At 51.9% G+C, this 24,478-nt stretch overlaps 1 protein-coding gene across 2 annotated transcripts in view; it reads left to right on the forward strand.

Moving 5' to 3' along the window:
* SPTB (spectrin beta, erythrocytic) overlaps positions 1 to 24,478 on the forward strand; it is a 145,225-nt gene that overhangs the window by 46,953 nt on the left and 73,794 nt on the right. For both annotated transcript variants that reach the window (XM_051838741.2, XM_051838742.2), the window contains exon 2: positions 16,143 to 16,344. In XM_051838741.2, coding sequence (XP_051694701.2) covers positions 16,197 to 16,344 — 148 coding nt within the window. In that variant the 5' untranslated portion in view covers positions 16,143 to 16,196. The remainder of the gene's footprint in view (positions 1 to 16,142; positions 16,345 to 24,478) is intronic.

The raw sequence follows: 24,478 nt of genomic DNA on the forward strand, positions 1-24,478 counted from the left end.
CCCGAGCTCAGTCCTGGAACCCTGAGCCACTTGAGCCATCACTGCTGCCTCCCAGGATCCACATGAGCAGGAAGCCAGCGTCAGGAGCCTGAGCCGGGTACTGAGCTCAGTATTCCAGTGGAGGACGTGGGCACCTCAACTGGGGAGTGAACCAGTGGATGGAAGACCCCTCTGTATGTCTGTCTGTCTGTCTGTCTGTCTCTATCTCTCTCTCTGCCTCCCCTTCTCTCTCTGTGTAACTCTGACTTTCAAATAAATAAATAAATAACATCTTTAAAAAAAAAGACAAAGTGGGTTCCAGGGTGTGGGGGAAAGAGTCATGGAGGAAGGACGGCTCACGGGGACAGGGTGCAATCGGATAGGCAGAGTAACTTCTAAGGTTCAATCCACAGTAGGATACTCACGGTTGACAAGAATTATTTGAGTGTTTCAAAACAGCTACTAGAGAGGATTTTGAATGCTCCCAACAAAGCAATAAAATCTGAGTTCAAAGTTATGCCGATTATCCTTCACTGATCATTATGCATGCTACCAGGGTTCTTCAGAAAGTTCATGGAAAACTGAATTACAAATGAGTTCATTTTGGCGCAAGATTCTTCTCATGGCATTATGAAAAAAAATAAGAGTGGATTTCTTTTAAGATTTATTTATTATTTGAAAGGCAGAGTTAGAGAGAGAGGCAGAAGCAGAGAGAGAGGAGAGAGAGGGGAGAGAGGGGAGAGAGAGAGAGAGAGAGAGAGAGCGCTTCCATCTGCTGGTTCACTTCCTAAATGGATGCAATGGGTGGAGCTGTGCCAATCCGAAGCCAGAAGCCAGGGGCTTCTTCCAGATCTACCACGCAGGTGCAGAGACACAAGGACTTGGGCCATTTTCTACTGCTTTCCCAGGCCATAGCAGAGCTGGATTGGAAGTGGAGCAGCTGGGACTTAAACCACCCATATGGGATTCTGGCGCTGCAGGCTAGGGCTTTAACTTGCCTGTGCCCCACAGCACCGGCCCATGTACACGTGTTTTCAAAACATTTTCTCCCAGTCTGCAGCTTGTATTTTCATTCTTTTAACAGTGTATTTTGGAAAGCAGATGTTATTAATTTTGGTGGTAAACTGTATTAAATATTTCTTTTATAATACTGGGTATATTATGAATTGTACTTTTTGGTGTTGTACCTAAAACATTTTGCTTAACCCAATATTGCAAAGATTTTCTCCTTTTTTACCCTAGAATTTATATAGCTGTAGGTTTTACTTTTAGATATATATGCATACATAATCTATCTTGAGACGGTTTCTCTCTGTGGTGTGAGGTATAGGTTGAGGTTCAATGTTGTTGGTATGTGGATGTCCAGTTGTTCCAGCACCATTTGTTAAAAAGACTCTCCTTTCTCCATTAAGGTGCTTTTGCACCTGTGTCAGCATCGCTTGACCTTATTTGTCCGTCTGTTTGTGGACTCTATTCCATCTGTATGTGTGTCTGTCCTTTTGCCATCTGAAGTTTTCTTGATAACCATACCTTTATGGTAAATTTTGAAATCGGATAACGTGAATCTTCTGGTTTTTCTTCATTAAATTATTTCCTGTGTTCTATTTTCTTTGCCCTTCAATAAAAATTGTAGAACTAGCTTGTTGATTTCTACCAAAATGTCCTGCCTGCCCTTTGATGGGCATTGCATTGAATTTATAAATCAATGCAAGGAGAGCTGACACTGAGCAATATTGGATCTTCTGACCCCTAGGAATGGTATAGCTCTTCAGTTATTTAGATCTTCTTTTGTAGTTTGCACCCTATAGATCTTTGAATATATTTTGATATATTTATAGATAAATATTTAATGGGTTTAAGGGTTCTGTTGTTCAGTAAAAGTGCATTGAATTCATGAGTAAACAGTTCCAGCCTACTTCTGAGAGCTTGTCTTGATTATGCAACGAAACAGAAGCTGCTGGAAAATTTATTAGTCCCTTGGTTATGGACAGGAAGCAGCGAGGCTAAGAGGTCTGATTAGAACTCTGGGAGGCAGGAAACCTGGGTTTCATCCTGACACCCTTGCTGCACTTTCTCTTAAAAAAAAAAATATATGGGGACCGGCACTGTGGCACAGCAGGTTAAGCTGCTGTCTGCAGTGCTGACATCCCATTTGAGCACCAGTTTGAGCCCCGGCTGCTCTACTTCCGATCCAGTTCCCTGCTAATGTCCCTAGGAAAGCACATCCATTCACTGGTTCACTCCCCTACGCGGCTGCAACAGCCAAGATTGGGCCAGCCAGGAGCTCCATCCAGGTCTCCAACGTGGGTATCAGGGGCCCAAACACTTGGCCCATTTTCCACTGCATCCCCAGGTACATTAGCAGGGAGCCGGACCAGAGGCAAAGCAGCTGATACACAAACTAGCACCCATACAGGATGCTGGCCCCACAGGCAGCAGCTCTAACCACTATGCCACAACGCCAGCCCTGGGATGTGGGTGTCTTAACCTCTGAGCTAAACACAAGCCCCTTCCTGCACATTCTTTCACTCTGGACAGCTCCTTCTCCCTGACTGGGGTCTGCCTCCTAGCACAAGTCTTCCATTAAGAAGTCTACACCTCTCGGGGCCTCTCTAGCTTTCTTGGCAGTTGCAATAGCCAGTTGCCTCCCTTGCATGATTTGAAGGCTAAGTAGCCTGTCTGACCAACCATTTCTCACCTGTTGGTCTGTTTTGCTTCCTAACCTGCCTCTTTCACAACCTCTCTTCTGAGTCCCTTGAGTAAGATAGTATATTGTCACAAGGCCCTTCTTCAGGTGTATTCCCTGAAAGGAGTAATCTTTGTCTTGGAAAGGTAAACACTTGCATTTGTTGCATACAATTAACGTGTACTAATGGAGCAACTGCAGGGCACAATGGATTTTTGGACCTCCACAGTGATAATGGCATCCGTTCCTTTAAGAATTGTGTCTCGAAAGCCAATGAGGTCTTCCACGTCCATTTTTGCTTGGAAGTGGGGCTGGGAGGCAGATGTGAAGAAATGCAGACTGCAATGACAAGAAACCCCACCTAATGAGGACTTTCCCAGGAGAATACGTGGACCCCACCCACACACTTGACACTGAGAGACACTGCAGTGATTGTAGATAACAAGAGCTTGGCCGTGGGGTCCTCTTCATATAGTTTCACTGAATCTGTGCAGCAACTTTATGTGGTAGGTGGTGGATGTATTAGTTAAGTACTCTAACTGCTTTTTTTTTAATGTTTTTGTTTTTGTTTTTTTGACAGGCAGATTTAGACAGAGAGGGAGAGACAGAGAGAAAGGTCTTCCTTCCGTTGGTTCACCCCCCAAATGGCCGCTACAGCCAGCACTGCGCCGATCCGAAGGCAGGAGCCAGGTGCCTCTCCTGGTCTCCCATGGGGTGCAGGGCCCAAGCACTTGGGCCATCCTCCACTGCACTCCCGGGCCACAGCAGAGAGCTGGCCAGGAAGAGGGGCAACCGGGACAGAATCCAGCGCCCCGACCGGGACTAGAACCCGGTGTGCTGGCGCTGCAGGTGGAGGATTAGCCTAGTGAGCTGCAGTGCCGGCCTCTAACTGCTTTCATAAAGAACTTTATTTCTTGCTTGCATCACAGGGAAGTAAACCAGTGCAAAGCAAGGGGCCCACTTTGCACCCCACAGTCATCCAGAAAATCAGGTTCCTTCGCCTGTTGTTGATCCCACCCTGTTGATTCTGGGAGTTTGGGGGAAAGAAGAAAAGATCAGTGGGGAAGGTTTCTGTGGTTAGGACCTTGAAGTGGTGTGTGACTTTCTGCTCACACAGAACCTCAGCCTCACCTGGCCGCAAAGGAGACTGGCAGTGTCTCTAAGCTGTGCTCCGAGGAGGAGTAGGAGCGGGTATTGGCAGGCCCCAGCAGTCAGTGCCACCCTAGTACAGAATGTTCCTCCCCCCCTCTACAGATGGGGAAACTGAGGTTCAGAGTGTTGAAGTGACTTAGGAAAGGACACACAGCCAGCAGGTATGGGAGTTAGGATTTCAACCTGGGTCTTCTGCTGTGAGACAATAAGAATAATAGTAGCAGCATTGGTAAGAATACCTAACCATTTATGAGTGTGGGTGTGTAGTAAATGGGGCAGTGTGCATCACAGTCTTAGTAAACCAGGTTCCCATCCTAGCCCTGGGCTCCACTGCCGGCAAGAGCCAGATAATTTTCCTGAGCGCTGGGCCAGCAGAGTGACCGCATGAGCCAGGGGCTGGTGCTCCCCGATCCGTGGAGGCCAGGGAAGGGGACCAAATAGACCTTAGCGGTGGTTCATGGCAGGGGCTGACTGCTGGGCCTACAACAGACTGTGCTTGCTTTGCTCAACACGGGGGCTGCCCCTGGGAGGCACCTGCCCACGTGTCCCCAGAGAATGGGCCCTTGGAGCCAGGCCCGGTGCCGTGGGTAAGGATGGGAAGATCTCTGGTCAGCCCTTGTTCCCCTAGGAGTCCTTGTGGGCCCCAAGGAACTTTGAAAAGATGAATTTTAATTTGATGATTTGAAGAACTCGAGCATGAATGAGTAACTGCATTGGCACCCATAACTTATATATTATTTATAGGTTAGACTTTTAAAATAGCCCTCTTAGTTTATGTGGCAGAGATGTGGGGATGGAAACTCTTCTGTGACTGACATTTCTGTGACACGGAAAACAAAATATAAAAGATTTCTCTGCTAAGTAGGGTAGGGCTTCCCCATCTAGAAGGGTTCTGAGTGAGAAGTTGCTTCTTTCATCAGTTTTTAAAATTGTATGTTTATTTACTTGAGAGGCAGAGAGGAGAAGGGTTTTGAGACAGAGAGAGCTCCCATCCTTTGGTTCAGTCTTCAGTGCCCACAGTGGCTGAGGCTGGCCCAAGCCAGGGACCAAGAGCTCAATCCAGGTCTCCCACATGGGCAGCAGGCACTCTCCCACTTGAGCCATCCCTGCTGCCCCCCAGGGTCTGCATTAGCAGGAAGCTGGAGTCAGGAGCCATCGCCCGGAGCCAACCCAAGTGCTGTGATGGGGCACGTGGATGTCCTCGCTGGCATCTTAACCACAGGCCAAGCTCTTGCCCTTCGTCTGTTTGGGTGAGGAAGTGGAGGTGGGGTTTGAGTGGAGCTGCTCTGAAGGGTCTCAAGATACGTAGAGTTTTGTAGGACTTGGCCCTGTTGCCACTGCCTTTCCCTTCTGCCACAGTCCAGCAGAAGAGGAAGAGGCAGCTAGGAATGCGTGGTTGAGGTCGCAGGAACACCAGTGACAACCTCAGGACGCTGGACATGATCTCAGGGCACCACAAGTAGAAGCGGCATTTCCAGCCCCCTCACCACCTTGACCCCCAACTTGTAATGTGTTCTATACAAGTTGTCCCCTTAAGCAACAGCTCTCTGCATTACTCAGTTTTCATTGACTGATTCTACAAACTGTTTTTAGCCACACTTGGTGTTACCTAGTTTTCTGCTAGGCTACTGGGGCAAAAAAGAATGAATGATTGTCCCTGGCACCGTCAACAGGGAGAGATAGAGAAATGGATTCTTATCCCAACACGTGGCAAGTGCTTTGATGGAAGGTGAACATCAAATGAGATGGGAACACAAAAGAACCCAGCTCCCTGCTGCACAGGAGAGTCATGGAGCTGGAAGCCTTCTTGAAGGACAAGCAGGCAGGGCTGAGTTCTGAAGAATAAGACATTATTCCGCAAGAGAAGGAAGGCTTTCCAGACCTAGGGAACTGCATGCCCAGAAACTGTTTTCAGAAAGAACTGGGAATAATGGGATTCAGTATGGCTGGAATGCAGGACGGGAGGAATAGAGGGGAAGGATTGGGTAATGAGGTTGGGGCCAGATCACCAAGGGCTTTGCTTGTGAGCTATTACTGCTTTTGTATTTCTCCTGAGACAGAGAAAAGACATTACGGTATGGAAGTGACACTACCATATTTGTGTTCTAGAATGATCTTTCTGGCTACTTGCAGAGGGTAGAGTGTGCTGAGAGACAGAAGAGCAGCCAGGGATGCAGAGAATTAAGCAGGAAACCAGTGCACTTGACGTGATGGTAGCCGGAAGTGAGGCAGTGGAGATGGAGAACAGAGCCTGGAGTGGCGCAGGAGGAGCTGACTGGATGAGGAGCATGACCTTGGGCCTGGCCTCGAGCCGTTGGGATATCGGTGACAGGAAACGTGGCAAGGACAGAACTGGAAACAGTGATTTTGGAGTCGTGTTGTGTATGAGGCTGGATGTTCAGCAACAGGTGGACGTGATGGGTTCAGGAGAGCATTTGGCAGCCATTAGCATGAGACAGGAGTTCAAGTCATGGGAGTGAAGGGGACAGAAGCGTGTGTAGACAAAGAAGTGAGGAAGGAGTAGAATTGGGGGCAACATCACTGTCCACGAGACAGGTATAGAGAGAGCAACCCACAGATCGGGTCAAGAGGGAAGGCCACAAAGTTACAAAGACAAAGGAAACGATTTCACTTTTGACTTGGCCAGCAGAACTTAGTGCAGCTGAGAAATCAAGATTAGATCAGAAAAGTATCTCTTGCTTGAAGCAACAAGGAAGGGAAGGGACTGTGGCCTTCGGTGAGAATAGCTCATGAGGGGTGGGGAGGCCGGAGTGCAGGGAATGCAGGAGTGAGTTGGGTGCGGGAGGAGGAAGCTGTCATGAGTGTAGATAAGTAGATTGTGTCTATTTTTGCCTCAGGGGCACGGGCTAAGGTCATCATACTTCTCTAAATTCATCATCATCATCCTCCAGGCCCGTCCCCTTGGCTGCTTGGCTGGTTGGTTGGTTGGTTGATTTCCTGTTATCATCATTGTTCTTTTCTGTTCTCACTCCACATAAAGGCCACCGTTTTTGTGAATTGAGTATTTGCGTATGTTCTGATATGTGGGTCGTTTGAGCATTGTGTGAAGGGCGTGTTGTAGATCTCAGTCTGGTTCTCCTTCGTTCTGTCCAGCACCGTGTTTGTAAGAACTTCCATAAGGTGTCCTCCCTGCACATCACCATCTATTCCTGGCGTTCTCTAGCCTGCCTGTGAAGCCTCCCTGTTGGGTTTTTTAAACTTTAATTTTAATTTTTTTAAAACAATGGGAAGCGGGAAGATAGAGGGAGAGGGAGTTTGCTTCCCAGATGTCTGTAGTGGCCCGGGCAGGGCTGTGCCAAACCCAGGAGCCAGGAACTCAGTCCAGGTCTCCCCGACATGAGTGGCAGGAACCCGACCACTTGAGCTGTCACCAGAGCCTCCCAAGGTCCACATTGGCAGGAAACAGGAATCAGGAGGCAGAGCTGGGAATCAAACTCTAGTATAGGATGTGGGTGTTTGAAGCAGCAAACACCTGCTCCTCGTTGTTGTTGTTGTTGTTGTTGTTGTTGTTTTTTACAGGCAGAGTTAGAGAGAGACAGAGAGAAAGGTCTTCCTTCTGTTGGTTCACCCCCAAATGGCTGCTACGGCCAGCGCGCTGCACCGATCCGAACTCAGGAGCCAGGTGCTCCCTCCTGGTCTCCCATGGGGTTGTGGTCTCCCAAGCACTTGGGCCATCCTCCACTGCTCTCCCGGGCCACAGCAGAGAGCTGGACTGGAAGACGAGCAACCGGGACAGAATCCGGCGCCCCAACTGGGACTAGAACCCAGGGTACCTGTGCTGCAGGTGGAGGATTAGCCTAGTGAGCCATGGACCAGCCCTCATTGTTGCTTTAACTTGTATTTCTTGGGTCACTAATGAGCTTGAGTGTCTCTTGATAGAGGCTTTGATTTTTGGGTTTCATCTTCTGTAAATCTCACTCTCATGTCTTTGGCAACTTGGTCAAGAAGTTTGGCTTTGAAAGGGGGGAGCCGGGAATAGCAGGGAAAAGTTTATTTAAGATGGGAAAGACCTGAGCACGTTTAGTGGAGGTGGAAGGGAGAAAAAGCTCTCTCTGGGACTTAAGGGATGGACAGGAGGCAGGATTGTGAGGGGAACTGAGCAGGGGGATCTGGTACACAGGTCATCACCAGCTTTCCCTGTGCCCGTCTTGACTGCCCCCTCTACTTGGGCCTGCAGGCAGTGGAGGGTCCTCACTGGGTGGGAGGAGCAAGGCTGCCTCATCAGATTCTGCAAAAATGCTCTATATTGCATTTCTCAATGTTTGAAAATTCTATGTGTTTTCAATGGAAAAGAGGAGGCGAGAAATTCTAACTTTCGGTGAAGGGCTGTGGCACACATGTAGTTAGCTGTAGAGGTACCTGACCTCACAGTGGTGCTGAAGGGGTCCCCTGGACCCTCCCTCCTGGTTGGAATAGCATTGGCATGAGGGAGAGCACAGCTCAGAATCAGATGGCATGGGGCTTTCATGCCTACAGAGTAGGGCTGTGTCATTACGAGGGGCTGAGGGTGGATAGAGAAGGATCTGTCCACAAGTCCAGGCAGGAAGTGGCAAGGGCTGACGTGAAGTGGAAGCTAAGAGGGCCATGAATGCACTCTACAGAGGCCTTGGTGATGAACAAATATGGAGCAAGTGCTCAGAACACGGCTATGGGATGACTGAGCTGTTGAGTGCATGGGGCAAGGAACCTAGTGGGATGCAGACCCGTAAAGATGGCCCAGGGTTTGAGATTATGTCTCTAGGAGGAGGGTGATTTTTACTGAGCACCTCTTATGTCCCAGGCACTGGAAGGCAATCATAAATAAGGTAGACATACCTGCTGCCTGTGAATCTAGGCAGGAAAAGGGAAATGAAATATGTAATCAAGAAATGTATGAAAAAGTTACACTTATGAGTGCTATGGAGTCAGATAGAGTGTTGAGACCAAGGTTAGCGGGGACATGTGTTAGATGACCAGGGAGGACTTCCACAAGGGAGCAATATCTAAGAAGAGACCCTAGGGGGCTGGCACTGTGGCATGGAAAGTGAATCCTCTACCTGCATGCTTGCATCCCTTATGAGCACCCATACAAGTCCTGGCTGCTCCACTTCTGATCTAACTCCCTGCTAATGTGCCTGGGAAAGCAGCAGAAGATGGCCCAAGAGTTTGGGCCCCTACACCTATGTGGGAGACCCAGAAGAAGTTCCTGGCTCCTAGTTTCTACCTGGCACAGCTGACTCTTTGGGGAATGAACCAGCAGATGGAAGTATGCTAAGTTCAGTTATGACCAGGGTGTATGGCTGTATTTTTCAAATTTATTATTAAGTGTAAATTTTATGAAAATTTTTATTATATAAAATTTGCAGTATATCCCAAATATAGAGAATAGTATCATGACACCCCCCCCATGAGCAGTCCCCCAAAGCCAGCTCTCACTAGGGAATTCTTACTTGTTTCATCTGCTTTCTGCTCTGCTGAGGCAAATCCACACACCATGTCCCCCACTGCGCTCTTGGCCATCACTAAAAAATATGTTCATTTTCTTACATAACCACAATGTCATTATCACAGCTAACACAATTGACTCGAACTCCTGGTTATCATCCAGGACTGAGTCTGTAGTTCACATATCTATGGTTGTCTCAAAAACACGTTTTGATAGTTGCTTGATTCAAGATCCACACAAGGTACACATTATATTCAATTTTTACATCTCTGAAGTCTCTTATCTACAGGAGCCCCTCCTCCCTGCCTCTCTTCTGTCTGTTTTACAGCCATTGGTGTGTTCAGGGTACTGAGTCAGGTGTCTGCAGAGTGGCCCACGTCTGGGTTGTCTCTGCTTCCTCATGTTGTCATTAACTCGTCTCTTGATGTCCTGTAATTCCTGGAAACAGGGAGTTAGCTCTAAGGACTTGAGTAGATGGAAGTTCAGTGCTTTTGGTGCTCTTCAAGTTGCAGCATATCAGCAGGCACACGGGGCTTCGTGACACCGGGCTTCACAGGTGAATTAAGACGTCTGTTGGAAAGTTGCTCATCAATCAGTTTGTCTAACGATTTTTTAAAGTATTTTATTTATTTGAAATGCAAGTAGACACACAGAGAGAGACAGAGACCTTCCATCTGCTGGTTCACTCCCCAAATGGCCACAAGGATCAGAACCAGTGCAGGTCAAAGCCAAGAGACAAGAACTCCATTCGGGTCTCCTATATGGGTGGCAGGGGCCCAAGTACCCAAGCACTTGGGTCATCTTCTGCTGCTTTCCCAGGCTCCTTAGCAGGGAGCTGGTTAGGAATGGGATGCTGGAGTCACAGGTGGCAGCTGAACTGTGTCACAACAACCAGCCCCAACTTTATTTTTTGATGATCTTTTATGAATAAATTGTTCATTAGAAATATTACTGCAATAGTTATTTCAAAGCAATAATTTCAACCTATTCTTGAGCACTTCCAATGTTAAGACCTCACTACAGGGGCTGGTGCTGTGGTGCAATGGGTTAAACTACTACATGTGATGCCAGCATCCCATGTGGGCAGTGGTTCAAGTCCCAGCTACTCCACTTCTGATCCAGCTCCCTGCTAATGCACCAGGGAAAGCAGCAGAGGATAGTCCAAGTGCTTGAGGTCCCTACCAGCCACGTGGGAGACCTGGATGGAGTTCCTGGCTCCCAGCTTTGGCCTGACGCAGCCCTGGCCAGGTATGGCCATTTGGGGAGTGAACCAGTGGATGGAAGATCAATATCTCTGTCTCTCTCTCTAACTCTGCCTGTCAAATAAATAAATCATTTTATTAAAAAAAAAAAAAAGACCTTACTGTATTGTTGAGGCCTCACTAACTCCCACAGTTTTCATCCTTATGAAAGAAGAGAAATTGAGCACTCAGCTTGTCAGTTCAACCACCGTAGAATGTTACTTGTTCTGGGGGAAGTGGCCAGTGACTGTCTTGAAAGAAATGAGTTGGGAGGTAAGAGGAGGTAGGCCTGGGTAGTGATGCCTTTCTGAAAATGCCGATGTTGGCCGGCGCCGTGGCTCAATAGGCTAATCCTCCACCTTGCGGCGCTGGCACACCGGGTTCTAGTCCCGGTCGGGGCGCCGGATTCTGTCCCGGTTGCCCCTCTTCCAGGCCAGCTCTCTGCTATGGCCAGGGAGTGCAGTGGAGGATGGCCCAGGTGCTTGGGCCCTGCACCCCATGGGAGACCAGGAAAAAGCACCTGGATCCTGGCTCCTGCCATCGGATCAGCGCGGTGCGCCGGCTGCAGCGGCGGCCATTGGAGGGTGAACCAACGGCAAAAAGGAAGACCTTTCTCTCTCTGTCTCTCTCTCTCACTGTCCACTCTGCCTGTCAAAAAAAAAAAAAAAAAAAAGTTGAAAATGCCGATGTTGGCCCAGAATCCCAAGAGCGGTGGCAACTATGTAGAGGCTGAGATTTTCTCATGTGAACTGCTTGGGGCAGAAGTACTTTGGATTTTTTTTCATGTTTTTGGAGTATTTGCATGTAGTGCATTTTGAGATATTTGGGAAAGGGATCCAAGTCTAAACACAAGACTCATTTATGTTTCATGTCTACTTTGTACACAGCCTGAAGGTGATTCTTTATGATTATTTGTGGTACACCTGCCCTGTGACTGTGAATCCATGACATAAGGTCAGCTGCTTAAGACGGCTTGGTTTGGGGAGCATTTCCAATTCTGGATTTTTTTGCATTATGAGTACCTCCCTCTACTTGCTTTTAGTCATTCCCAGGGGACATTTGCCCCTGAGCAGGCAGTGAGGGGCTGACAGGTGCAGTTGTTAAGACAGAAGGCTGATGAGCCAGTGCCTGGGCAGAGCCGAGCGGCACCTTTCCCAGCCAAATCCCTGTAAGAAGGGCTGGAGCCGTGGTGCCACCCACCACACCCTTCTAGCAGCTGCAGCGTAGCTTGAGCCAGCTTTGGTAGGAGAGTTTTCCATGATGCAGGTAGACAGGTGCTGACATGTGGGCCTCAAGTCCCTGCCTGATGACAGAAACCAGAGCAGAAGGGTCTGGGAAAGGCCACAGCACTGGACTGGGTGACCAGGGTATTGCAGCTGCATGGAGATCCTTCATAGCGGCCACCATGAATAAGAATCTTGGGACTTTAAGAACCTCAGCTGGGAAGAATCTTGGGACTTTAAGAACCTCAGCTGGGGCCAGGGCTGTGGCACCTCCTCCTACAGCGCTGGTTTGAGTCCCGGCTGCTCCTCTTTGGATCCAGATCTCTTCTATGGCTTAGGAAAGCAATAGAAGATGGCCCAAGTATTTGGGCCCCTGCACCCAGGTGAGAGACCTGGAAGAAGCTCCTGGCTCCTGGCTTCGGATCGGCCCAGCTTTGGCCATTGTGGCCATTTGGAGAGTGAACCAGTGGGTGGAAGACCTCTCTCTCTCTCCCCGCCTCCCCCCTCTCTAATTCTGCCTTTCAAATAAATAAATAAATCTTAAAAAAAAAATCTAAGCTATACGCTGTCACTGAATAGGAATGGGAACTGCAGAGGTGCGTGGGGGAGGGGAAGAGCTGGGTGCACCTGCTGGAAGGGTCGCCCACAGGCCGCATGCCTGCCTGGGCCTCACTGTCACCCACAGTGCTGAAGCTGCCTGGTTCTGCTGTCTCAGGAACCATGCGCTCAGCCTTAGCCATACTGAACCTGAGCTATAATTTTTTTTTTCCTTTTTAAATTTTTATTTATGTGAGAGAGAGAGAGAGAGAGAGAGAGAGAGAGTGCCAAAGCCAGGAACTGAGAATTCAATCCAGGTCCCATGTGAGTGGCAGGAACCCAGCTGCTTGAACCATCACCTGCTGCCTCCCATGGTGCACATTAGCAGGAAGCCAGCATCAGGAGCTGGAGCAAATCCTCCAGGGACACTGAGGCAGGGGCTGCCCAGCTGCCAGAGTCAAGTGCACAGGTGAGGCAGCTGCACATCCCTGGCCTGGAGTCCGACGCCTTGGTGAGGGGCTGGAGGCTGAGCTGCCTCTTAGGCCTTCTGTCCTGGGCTCAAGGACAGGGCCAAGAGGTACAGTTTAGGGTCTATGTTAGCCCTGTACTTGCCATCCCGTGTGACTCTGGATGGGCCACGGGAGACAGATAGCTGTGTCTCAGGAATACAACCAGGTCCGCTCCTCACCAAGTCCCCCCAGCCCCGGGGTGGGGGTTGGGGTGGGGGAGACTCTTACAGGTCCTTTCTGTGGTCACAACCCCTCCCACCCTCCACCCCCACCAAACCGTGCTGCTTTACTGCCAAGCCCAGAAGGGGCCAAGGTGACAGTCAAGTGACACCAAGGATGCACTGGGTTGGACTTGGCTTCAGGCACTATCTTTGGGGGCTTTTCTGGAATAACCATCTGGAGCTTGCCTGTTCTCTCTCTGCTTCTGACACCTGATTCTCCGGGGAGCTGCCGCACCTGAGCACTGGGCCCCTCCCCCAAGCCCTTGACTGTGGTGGATGCAACAGCAGGGGTCAGGGCAAGGTGGGGGCAGGAGGGAGACCACTTTGCTTTCCTTGTGTTCAGGAGCCTTCCCAAAACAAACACACACACACACACCAGACAGAGTTGTGCATTCAGACCCACAAAGGTGTTCTCCCCGCTCCTGGCAGAGCCGGCCTGGCTGCCGCCTGCTCCGAGCCTAGTTGCTGGAGGGACGGCATTTCTAAGCAGGCGGGGTGGCTGTCGAAGTGGCAGCTCCTCTACACCTGCGGCCATCAATCTCGCGGGCACGCCGGGCCTGCCTGCCAAGCTCATCTTTCTGGGGCAGACTTATTTACGGAGCCACGGCAAAGGTAATCTCACTCCCCGGCCCCACGCCCAGGGCCTCTCTTGGCTAGTCTTAAATATAGCCCAGGACGAAGAGAGAGAGCCAGGCTCTGGTTACTGCCCGTGCCCTGGGCCTGAGCTCACCTCGCTTCCCAAGACTGACCACTCAGGGTGGACTGTGGTCAGCCTGCCCAGTTCACTGTGGCTCAGAGCTGGGAGCCAGTGACCATTCATTCCCCTTGAGGGAGGGGGCCAGGCGTGGGGAGTAAGACTCCTTCCCAGCTCTTTGTGGAGCAATTGAATGGGAAATCTCAACCCTTGGAAGCATGTGTCTGCCTGTGGAGGAAGACAGGTTGCTCTGAGGGACAAGAGCAGTCTGGGGGCGCAGTCCTGGCTCTGTTGGGCGTGCAGAATCCAGGGTGATGCCTGGTTTCCCACCATGAACCTTCCCCTCCCCGGCCCAGCCCTGACAGCTGGGGAGTGCCCCACGTCCACCCTCATGTTCCCCACCTGCTCCCCTAAAACCCATCCAGTGGATGGGGGCACACAGGGCTGCAGTCTGGCCTTCGCTCCTGGCCACAGCAGGATGACCTTGGGGAGGCCCCGTCCTGTCTGTGGTCTTGGGTTTTATTTTATCCCTCTTGTGCAATTAAAGTGCATCGTTCTGGCTCCTGTCTTACCTCAAAGGGATGTGGTGGGATTGATTAATCAGGTTGGGGGAAGAAAGGCTAAGTGACTCAGTGACAGCCGCAGCCCTGTGAGCAGGCGGGGACCGGTGTGCGCGTGGCCCCTGCGTGTGCTGGCTGCGGTGGGTGTGTGTTGGAGGCCTGCAGTGGCGGATGCGGGCCTGCTGGATGGGAGCCCATGTGTGTGTGTGTGTATGTGTGTGTGGTTCCCGCCTCAGCCCCCGAGGTGTCGACACTCGTCTGCTCAAAGCTCTCTTGGGTGGGAAGGCCCTGGCCCTGTTTCCTCTCGCAGACTTCATCTTGGAGTCCCTTACGCACGCTCCTGGTGGAAACACTTGAGCGGCAGGCACAGTAGAGGGAGGAGCCGATTCCCAAGGGCCCAGGGCACTCAGCACCGCGCCCAGCCTCCCCCTGCCTCGTCTTCTTTTTTAGAAATTTCATTTACTTGGGAAGCAGAGATTCAGAGGGAGACAGAGACAGGCAGAACTCTCAGCCACTGGTTCACACTCCCACTAGCTACAACAGCCAGGGCAGGGCTGGCGCTGAAGCCAGGAGCTCCATCCAGGTCTCCCATGTGGGTGCAGGGGCCCAAGCACTTGAGCCTCCCAGGGTGTGATTTAGCGGAAGTTGGACTCAGCAAGAGCAGAGCTGGGATTTGAACCCAGGGAGTCCAGAGGGACGTGGGCATCTTAACCCTCAGGCCCAATGCCCACAACTCTAGTCACTTCTTAAGGCTCCTCCATCTTGTCCTGCTCTTTTTCACCTTTAGGACTGTGCACCTGCTCTCTGTGCAGTCTGGACAGTTGTCCCTTTCCATCTGTCCCTGCACGGGTCCTTCCAAGCTTCCTTTAGGAATCAGCTTAACCTTCCTTCTCCCAGCACCCAGCGCCTGCTCGGAGTCTCCAAGCACACTCGGTTCCCTCCCAGTCCTGGCACACAGCACCTTTCCTGGTAGTTGCGTGCTTAATTCTCTCTTTCTAGGATATAAGCTCCTAAGGACGCAGCCCTTCTTGTCTTACTCATAGTTGCCCAGCACTGTGCCGGCCACCTCTCCAGGGCTTGGTGCGTGTTTGAATTACTTGTGAATGAATGAATGGGTGAGTGATTGAACCTGATACAAGAGGCCGGAGTGAGGACTCGGTGCGTCTGATGATACCCCAGCTGTGTTGCACGGACACCGGGCCCACAGCGCCATCACCTGCTGGCTTCCTTTACCACCATGGTGCAGGTGGCCTGGATGGGACAGCAGCTGCCCTGGGTGGCGTGGGCCCTCCTGCGACCGGTACCACTTCAGAGAAGGCAAAAACAGAGTGAAGATTTCTGAATCTCAGCCGCTGCGAAAGCTGGTATCGACTGGCTGTCCCCAGTGCTGCTGTCTGGGGTGCTGGTGCCTCCGTGGCTGCCTGGCGCTCCTGTCCGCGTCTCCCACTGACTCACCTTGGAGTGGGACTCGGCCCACTTCTAACTTACCCCCTCTCCTTGCCTGACCCTGGCGCCCCCACCCCAGGCAGGGTCTAGCCCCAGTCCACTAAGTAGGGGCTGCCCCTCCCCAGCCCCTGGCTCCGGAGCAAGCGGCTGACGGCGACCGAGGGCGCCACCTGCTGGCCGCCCACACCCTCACTGCCCACAGCTCTCCGTCCCCGTCCCCGCCACCGCAGCTCCTGGGGCTGCCGCCACCGCCGCCGCTGCGGCTACAGCTGCACTATTTTATAACCAACGACCCAGAGCGCCCGGGCGGGAGGCATGCCTCGCAGATGACATGGCTCTGTGCTGCGCACGCCGGCGTCCGACGCTGGTGGCCGCCCCCGGGCTGAGTTCCCCCGAGGCGGCGCGAGGGGTCGGGAGCTGCCCCTCTGACTGTGTCGCTGTCCCCCAGGGACCCTTCCATGAGGACTGAGGCAGGCGTCGCTGCTGAGAGGAGCCTGCTGACATGACATCGGCCACGGAGTTTGAGAACGTGGGCAACCAGCCGCCGTACAGCCGGGTCAATGCCCGCTGGGACGCCCCGGACGACGAACTGGATAATGACAACAGCTCGGCCAGGCTCTTCGAGAGGTCCCGGATCAAGACCTTGGCAGGTACTGTTGGGCGCCTGTGGGGTCGGGGGAGCGTTCACACGCCCCTCCCCCCTCTGGCGAGTCCCACGTGGGCTATGGGGAGTCTGTGCATGGCTGTGATGGAGAGGGTGCCCCTGACTCAGAGAGGCTGGCCCCTAGCCAGGGACAGGGCTGTGTGTGCCTCTGCCCCAGGCACCCCCTCCCCAATTCCTGTGTCCCCCAGGTGCCTCTGAGAAGCAGGTGGGCCCTGCCCTGCCCCTCTGTCTCGTGTGCCCTGTGGCCAAAGTCAGACATCAAAGTCCCACAGCTGGGTGGCTGACGGGCGGCACAGCTGGGCACAGGTGTGCGGGGCCTCACTGTGCGCCCGGACTTCCTGCCGAGGTCTGGAGAGGGGCTTGGTATAGTCCTGTCTGCGATGCCCAAAGGAGAGTGACTTGATGGGAAACAGAAGGGAAAGATCTCCCCACACTGCCTGTTAAAGGAGGACTGTGTGGAGGGGGACTCTCCTCCTCCAACTGGGACTGGGTTTTTAATTAGCAAGCCAGTAATGGATCTCTCTCACTGTGTGTGTGTGTGTGAGAGAGAGAGAGAGAGAGACAGAGATGGAGAGATAATATCTTCAACCTCTAGCGGAGGCTCTTGCCTCCTGGAACTTGGGCCAGCAAAGGGAGTTTAAGTCCTGTAGCTGATGTTTGTGCCTCAGGGAGAAGGGGCTGGATTCCTTCCCTGCTCCGCCTGTCACCAGCCCCGATGGGACCGGTGTCCACCGTTGCTGAATGTCCCCATCACCTCCTGTGTCAGAGGGCACTTTTCCCCACAGCACATTCTGGAGTGGTCGCCCCCCGCCACCCCCACACTCTCGCGCCCCATCTGAAGTCCATGGTCATTTGCTCTGTCTTCATCCTCTCCTCCCTGGAAGACCTTGAGACATGGGTAGGGCCTAGGCCCGGTGAGGCCTTCTGACCTTTCACCTCAGGAATGTCTAGACTTTTCATCCCAGAAAAGGAATAAAAAGGTCGCAGTGCCTTGTCTTCCCTGTTGCAATGGAGAGACTCCATTTGGATGCTTGGCTTTGTTGGTCTGGCCTCTCTCTCTCTCTCTCTCTCTCTCTCTCTCTCTCTCTCTCCCCCTCCCTCCCCCTCTCCTGGCTGGATTCGGCATCAGTGACCTTCATGATACAGGTGAAGAAGGGTGGGTACCATATTCCATAAAGCTTGCTGAAGGATGGCATGGGGTGGGGCCTGTCCTCAATGGAGAGACTCATTGATCTGTTTCACAGATACCCTAATTTAAGAAACCAAGGTAAATTCCATCTTAACAATTCTTCATTGTTCTCCCACTAAGTTTAAAGCTAAATCCCTGGCCAGACATGAAAGGAGAGAGGGGAACCACAGAGATGAATTCAATATTAGTACCTGTCTCTAAGGAGTTCATAATCTATTAGGGGAGAATGAACTATGTTCACAATTAATTAGCATGAGTAGAATCAGAGAAGAACTGTGGGCAAGGCACATAAATCAAATAGCAATGAGAGAGCCAAAGGAGGCGACACAAGGACAGTCGGAATAGTTCCTGGAGGAGGCAGCCCTTGGGCTGGGGTGGAAGGGGGGTGTGAGCTGACGGGCAGGTAGGCAGGTCTGACGTGCTGCTGGACATGGGCTCAGGAGATAAGCCTCAGAGACATCCACACAAGACACCTAACGGCCAGTTTTAGGATGATCTGGAAAGAGCTGTCACTGACCGTGGCTGTGCTCAGAAAACCCCTCTTCACCAGGGGTGGGCATCTCACCCACCCAGGATTTGAAAGCACCCCAGGGACGGGGCATGTCCCAGAGGGTGGAGTAACACCCCTGCACCTGGATGACTCAACAAGTCAACACAGGAGTCTGAGGCCCTTTCAAGACTTTTACTAACAACCTATGCAGTTTCGTGCCTTTCTCCCCTTGGGAGTCCACTTGGCGTGGCCTGTGCCAGAAGCTAAAGCTATGGACAGGTCCAGAGTAGAGTGGCCAATTGGATGCACTCCGCCCAGTGGGTAGAGCAGAGAGAGGGAGCGGGTCAGTCTGCCCCAGTCTTCACTCCTTGACATGTTTTCCCTTCAGTGCTGTCTCTGGGGACACCTTAGCAGCCTGGGTAGGGGTTAGCCCTTCCCGAGGAGCCTCAGGAAGTGGACTCTGCCTTGGATCCGTCTTTCAGCCTGCTCTAGAGCTTCCCTGTCACAGGAACCTGAGGCAGGCGGGCATCCAGCCCTGTCTCTTGCACAACGGAGGCAGTTTGCTGAGTGGGTACATGAGGTACTTCAGAAACGCATGAGAAATGAAGGAAGAGATACTTTTATTGTGGTGCAATTTTTTTAAAGATTTATTTATTTATTTATTTGAAACTCAGAGTTAGAGAAAGGAGAGGCAGAGAGAGAGAGAGAGATCTTCCATCCAGATTCACTCCGTAATTGGCTGCAATGGCCAGAGCTGCGCCAATCCAAAGCCAGGAGCCAGGAGCTTCTTGCAGGTTTCCCACGTGGGTGAAGGGGCCTAAGGACCTGGGCCATCTTCTACTGCTTTCCCAGGCCACAGCAGAGAGCTGGATCAGAAGAAGAGCAGCCAGGACTTGAAACGGCGCCCATATGGAATGCCGGCACTGCAGGCGGTGGCTTTTCCTGCTACACCACAGTGCCAACCCCAGCTTCCTGTTTTATAAGATAGAATCATAGTGCTTTCCCAAGTTCATTACAATCAAAGAAGATACAGCCCCTCTGTTTCTGAGAGTTCCTTATCCATGGACTCAACCCTGCGGGGAGGGGAAATATTAGTGGAAACAAAAGCCTCTGAGCCGTGTGAACAAACGCTTGCCTAGGACATACGCTGTGAATCCGATCTTTCCCTGGTAGTAGGTATTGTAAGTCCTCTGGAGATGAGGCTCGTGGGAGCGTGTGCATAGGTTGTATGCAAATACTATACCATACTACACAGTGACCTTGAGCCACCATGGGTTTTTGGTACCCCTGGGGGGTCCTGGACTGTACTAAGAACATTTCCCGTAGGTACTTTCTCTTCTCCTAACTTCAGACATTGGAGATCACGCGCTCAGTGCTCCAATCATCACCCGCGCTCTCCTTTGCGGAGAAAAGCTAGATAAACAAGAGAAACCCAAGGACTAGGGAAACTGAGTTAATTCCGTGCTCCACATCTACGCCCAGATCTTAGGCTCATGGGAAGGAAGCCCCGTTCCCACAGCTGTTTTTGCATGGGGGCAGCCTGTCCAGGGTCTAGCTGTGTCCTGGCCATCCGCCAGCTGACCATGGGAGGCCCAGAGGATGAAGGCTGATGGGCCACATCGGGAGCCCTCCCCCGTGGGTCCATCTGCACTTAGTAACCTGTGGTTAGAGCACCTCACTGGGTCTGGTCCTTTCTGGAGAAACTCCCTGTCCTGCCTTTCAGAGCATCCCAGCCCCCGAGGCCTAAAGACACAAGCCGTCTGGTTACCCTGCCGAGCACAGAAAACCCAGACCTCTCTCCGGAACAAAGGAGTTTGATACCTGTCAGACAGAAGCAAAAGGGAGCGGGGAAGAAAACATCGCTGAAGGCTCCTGTAAGGAGGTAGATGTGACCCTGGCAATGCCAAGGCGAGGGTCAGGGGCCTGCAGGAATCTTTTCCCCTGCAGCTCCCCGAGCAGACTGGAGCTGCTCTGTCAGCTACCCAGGAGTGGGTAGCCCTGGGGCACCTGCCAGCACCAGGGACCATTCGCTTCTGATTTGATGGCTGCCTCTGGCGCCTTCTCACTTTTTGGACTTGCTTTGAGGGATGAGAAGGAGGGGAGCAGCTGAAAGCCCACATCCCTGCCCCTCCCCTACCCCGCCCTGAGCAGTTTCCAGTTTCCATAGGAAGCTGCCTGCTCAGAGCCTGTCTCCCGTTTCACCTTGGCACACCGGGACCCACGCAGAAACACATGTGGCCGTCTGGATGACGGGCGAGGCGTTGCAGTCTGCAGGGAGATTACCAGCTGGGATGCTGCCCTGTAGCCACCGTCCCCCCTCCCCAGGGAGATCTCTGCCTGCCTGCACCTGGGCACATCCTCCAGGGTGGGTGTGACACTGCTTAGAGGCAGGTGTGGCCCTGGGAGAGCTGGGTGTGGAAGAACAGAAAGCAGCTGGGGAAAGAGAAAGCCCAGGCAGGAGTCCCCCTCCCTCTCCCTCTCTCCCCTCCCCCTCCCTCCTCCCCACTCCCCCTTGGCTGCACACACACAGCCCACCTGCTGAGTGATTTACAACTGCTCACTGCACACAGGCGTCTTAGAGGTTGTAGTCGTGAGTCGTGAGTCGGCGTGTTCTTTCTCAGTCCTCCGCCAGCTCCATGGGCCCAATGAGTAACTTAGGATTGGACTACATCAAGTCCCTGCTGTGAAAACCAAGTGCACAGCCTCGAGTAGCCTGCCCGGGGTCTTCCTTGAGCATGGGAGCCGAGAGATATTCCCAAAGAGGTGAGCTCACTTGCTGCATCATGTCTGTAGCTTGGTCCCCAGAAGTGAGGCGGCAGCCACGCGGTGAGGTTGGATGAGGACACGTCACAGAGCACCACGGGGCAGCAGGTGCACAGCAGGCTGCGTCCGTGTGCCCCAAAGCACACATCAGGAGGTCCCAAAAGCTCAGGGAAAACGCATATTATGAAAAAACTAGGCACAGATTTCAAAACAAAAAATTTTTTTCACCAAAATAAGCTTATCTTTTTGGTCCATGTTTTCCATGAATTTTTGAGGCTCCCTCCTTGTGGATCCTCCACCTTCTCGCTGGGCCACCATTGTCCCAGCCGTACAGTTAAGTTCTGTGACTGGCAGATATTCGTTCCAGCAAGCCTCAGGGCACTGGCCCTCAGGCCCTGCCATGCGCTGCCTGCCCTCCTTAGCTGCCCAGGAACTCTCCAGAGAGGGGTGGCGTGGGCCTCTTCCCGTCCCGTGAGGCTCTCCGAGAGATGCCTGGCTTATCCCCTGTGCCCCTCATCCCGCCTGGTCCCAGCTGCCCCAGGCACTCAGGAAGGGCTTGGTGTCAAGGGGAACTGATTCCCCCAGGGAGCAGGACTTAGCCCAGTGGGCGGGGCCCGGCAGCCCCTCGGCAGCCAGTGGACAGGAATCAGAGGCAGGTATTGGAGATACAGGGATTGGCTTGCGAGGACCCTCTGTGTCTCTGCAGTCCCCTGGGAGGGGTCAGCAAGGAGGGGCTTTTAAATTGCCTTCTCAGATTGCGAAGCGTAAATTGGAGTTTTGCTTAAAGACGATTCCAGGAGTCTTCAAAACCTTCATGAAAATATGTTATGAAAAAAAAACCTGCCTGGATTGCAAAATTTTGTCCACCAAAATAAACTTTTCTTTTAGTTCCCTTTTCCTGTGAGCATCAAAAAAAAAGTTATTATGCAAAAGGCAGAGTGACAGGGAGAGACAGACTAAGAGATAGGGAGGTCTTCCCTCTGCTGGTTCACTCCCAAATGGCCGCAACTACCAGGTCTGGGCCAGGCTGAAACCAGGAACCAGGAACTGCATCCGGGCATCCCACAGGGGTGGCAGGGACCCAAGGACTTGGGCCATCTGCTGGTGCCTTCCCAGGTGCATTAGTAGGGAAGCAGTAGTTGAGCAGCCTGGTCTCAAACTGGTGCTCTTACGGGGATGCTGGCATCACAAGCAATAGCTTAACCTACTGCACCACCTCGCTGGCTCCTCTGTGACCTTTCTGAAATGCCCTTGCATACTGGAAAAATACACTACTCATGGACATCTGTAACCATCACCAGTCATTTGGATGCACTGTCAGAAGGGGGCAAAAAGTCCGTAGGATTGTCTTGGAGGTCGGCCATTATGAAATCATCCCCTGCCCCTTTCCCATCATGCCCCTGCAGAGACAAGCCTGCCAGTTACCTGTGTGGGAACCTGCCAGAGAGGCCCCATGCCCAGGACACCTGCTGTGTAGCCCGGGCACACCCCTGCCCAGGACATAGCGCCTTCTCCCCGGGCCCCCTCCTCTCTTGCTTCTTCCCCTTGAAGAAGCTTCTGCAGCCCTGAAGCTCTTCCCCATCCACGGGTGACTGCCATCTATCACCATGAGGACATCTGATCAAATATTAATACACTGAGGTTAATAATAAGACGGTTCCCTCCCCGTGCGGCGCCGTCTGCGCCAGCCGCGTTAATAACCTCCTCCATCTCTGGGGCGTTCCTGCGGGCTGTCAGCCTTGCTCCGAAGGGCAGGCTCTGCCGCAGGCCTTGACTCTGCTCCGGCCCCAGAGCAGCCGGCACCCACTGGCCCTCTGCGCGCTCCCAGCCCCGCCCCTCTCCCCTTGCTGCTCTGCTGCGGCGGCTCCAAGGACGCCATCTTCAGAACATCTGTAGGTCGTCCATCATGTCGCCGAGCGGAAGTGACAGGAGCATGTTGGCAGCTGAGTCTCTGGGGGCATTTTGTCTCCGACCCTTCGGCCCTCGGATGCTGGAAACTAGATCAACCCTGGATTCTCACTTTACAGGCTGGCAAGAGATCACACAGATCAAATAATTACACACGGTCTGTATTCCACAGGACTTCCAAACAGTCTTGGCAAATGGAATGAAAAGATAAGTTTATTTTGGTACAACAAATTTTTAGAACCCATTAATAGTTTTATCGTAGTACACATTTTTTTTTTCTTAATTTGAGAGGCAGAGTCACAGAGCAAGGGAAAGACAGAGAGGTTTTCCATCCGCTGGTTCACTCCCCAAGTGGCCGCAATGGCCGGAGCTGCGCCAATCCAAAGCCAGGAGCCAGGAGCTTCTTCCGGGTCTCCCACGTGGGTGCAGGGGCCCAAGGACTTGGGCCATCTTCCACTGCTTTCCCAGGCCATAAGCAGAGAACTGGATCAGAAGAGGAGCATCTGAGACACGAACCAGCACCGTATAGGATGCCAACACTGCAGACAGTGGCTTTATGCGCTACATCACAACGCCAGCCCAGATAATACACATTTTCCATGAACTCTTTGAAGACCTCCATATGCATGCATTTCAATTTTGGAGGACATCAAAATAATCTTTTAGGTCCATTTTTTTCCCATGAACATTTTGAAGTACCCTGGTGCATACACACACAAGGGCACAATGACAAATTACGGTAAGCGCTCTGAAGATTTACTGGGACATGGATGTGTTTATCACATGAAACGTAGCTTGTAACTCACTGGAAGGGCCTTGGGGTCAGAGCAGGGATCAGTAGTGGAGAGGAGGGACAGGCAGGAGCCACCTCCCGGGTGACTTCAAAATATTCATGGAGAATTAAATTAAGATACATTTATTTTGGTGCAAAAAAAAAAAAAATCTGAAACCCAGGCCTTCATTTTTCATAATATACATCTTCCAGGAACTGTAGGCTGTGGGTGAGGTCCTGGCAGTAGCAGCAGGAAACTCAAAGGGGGACTGAGGAGTTCCATGGGGGAAATTATTTGCTAAAGAGTGGCAGGCTGAGGGGCAGGCACTGTAGCATAGCAGGTAAAGCTGCTGCCTGCGCTGCCAGCATCCCTATGGGCACTGGTTCAAGTCCCGGCTGCTCCACTTCTGATCTAATTCTCTGCTGTGGCCTGGGAAAGCAGTAGAAGATGGCCCAAGTCCTTGGGTCTCTGCACCTGTTTGGGAGACTGGGAAGAAGCTCCTGGCTTTTGATCGACCCAGCTCCAGCCGTTGTAGCCATTTGGGGAGTGAATCAGTGGATGGAAGACTCTCTCTCTCTCTCTCTCTCTCTCTCTCTCTCTCTCTCTCTCTCTTCTTCTGCCTCTCTGTACTTCCGCCTTTCAAATAAATAAATAAATCTTTTAAAAAAAATCATCCAAAATTGGGGAGCAAATTTTAGGCACGAAGTATTCTAAAAAGGTGTTATTTATCAGAAAAACTGAAAATTGCCAAAATATATAAATTAAAGTGATAACTTTGGTGACTTGATATGTATGAACCTGATATATCAGTCTCTTTCTCTCTGCCTCCTTGTAATTCTGCCTTTCCAATAAAATAAGTAATTAAATATTAAAAAAAAAAGAGTGGCCGGTTGAAGGATCAAAGGGAGACTGCTGTTAGCAGGGACAGCTGTCAGTGAGAGGGCAGGAGCTGTGGCCCTCAGCTGAGTGCCAGAGCTGCTCCCTACTCAGCCTGGTG

The sequence above is a fragment of the Oryctolagus cuniculus genome, chromosome 20 (genome assembly GCF_964237555.1).
Source record: "Oryctolagus cuniculus chromosome 20, mOryCun1.1, whole genome shotgun sequence".
Taxonomy (NCBI): domain Eukaryota; kingdom Metazoa; phylum Chordata; class Mammalia; order Lagomorpha; family Leporidae; genus Oryctolagus; species Oryctolagus cuniculus.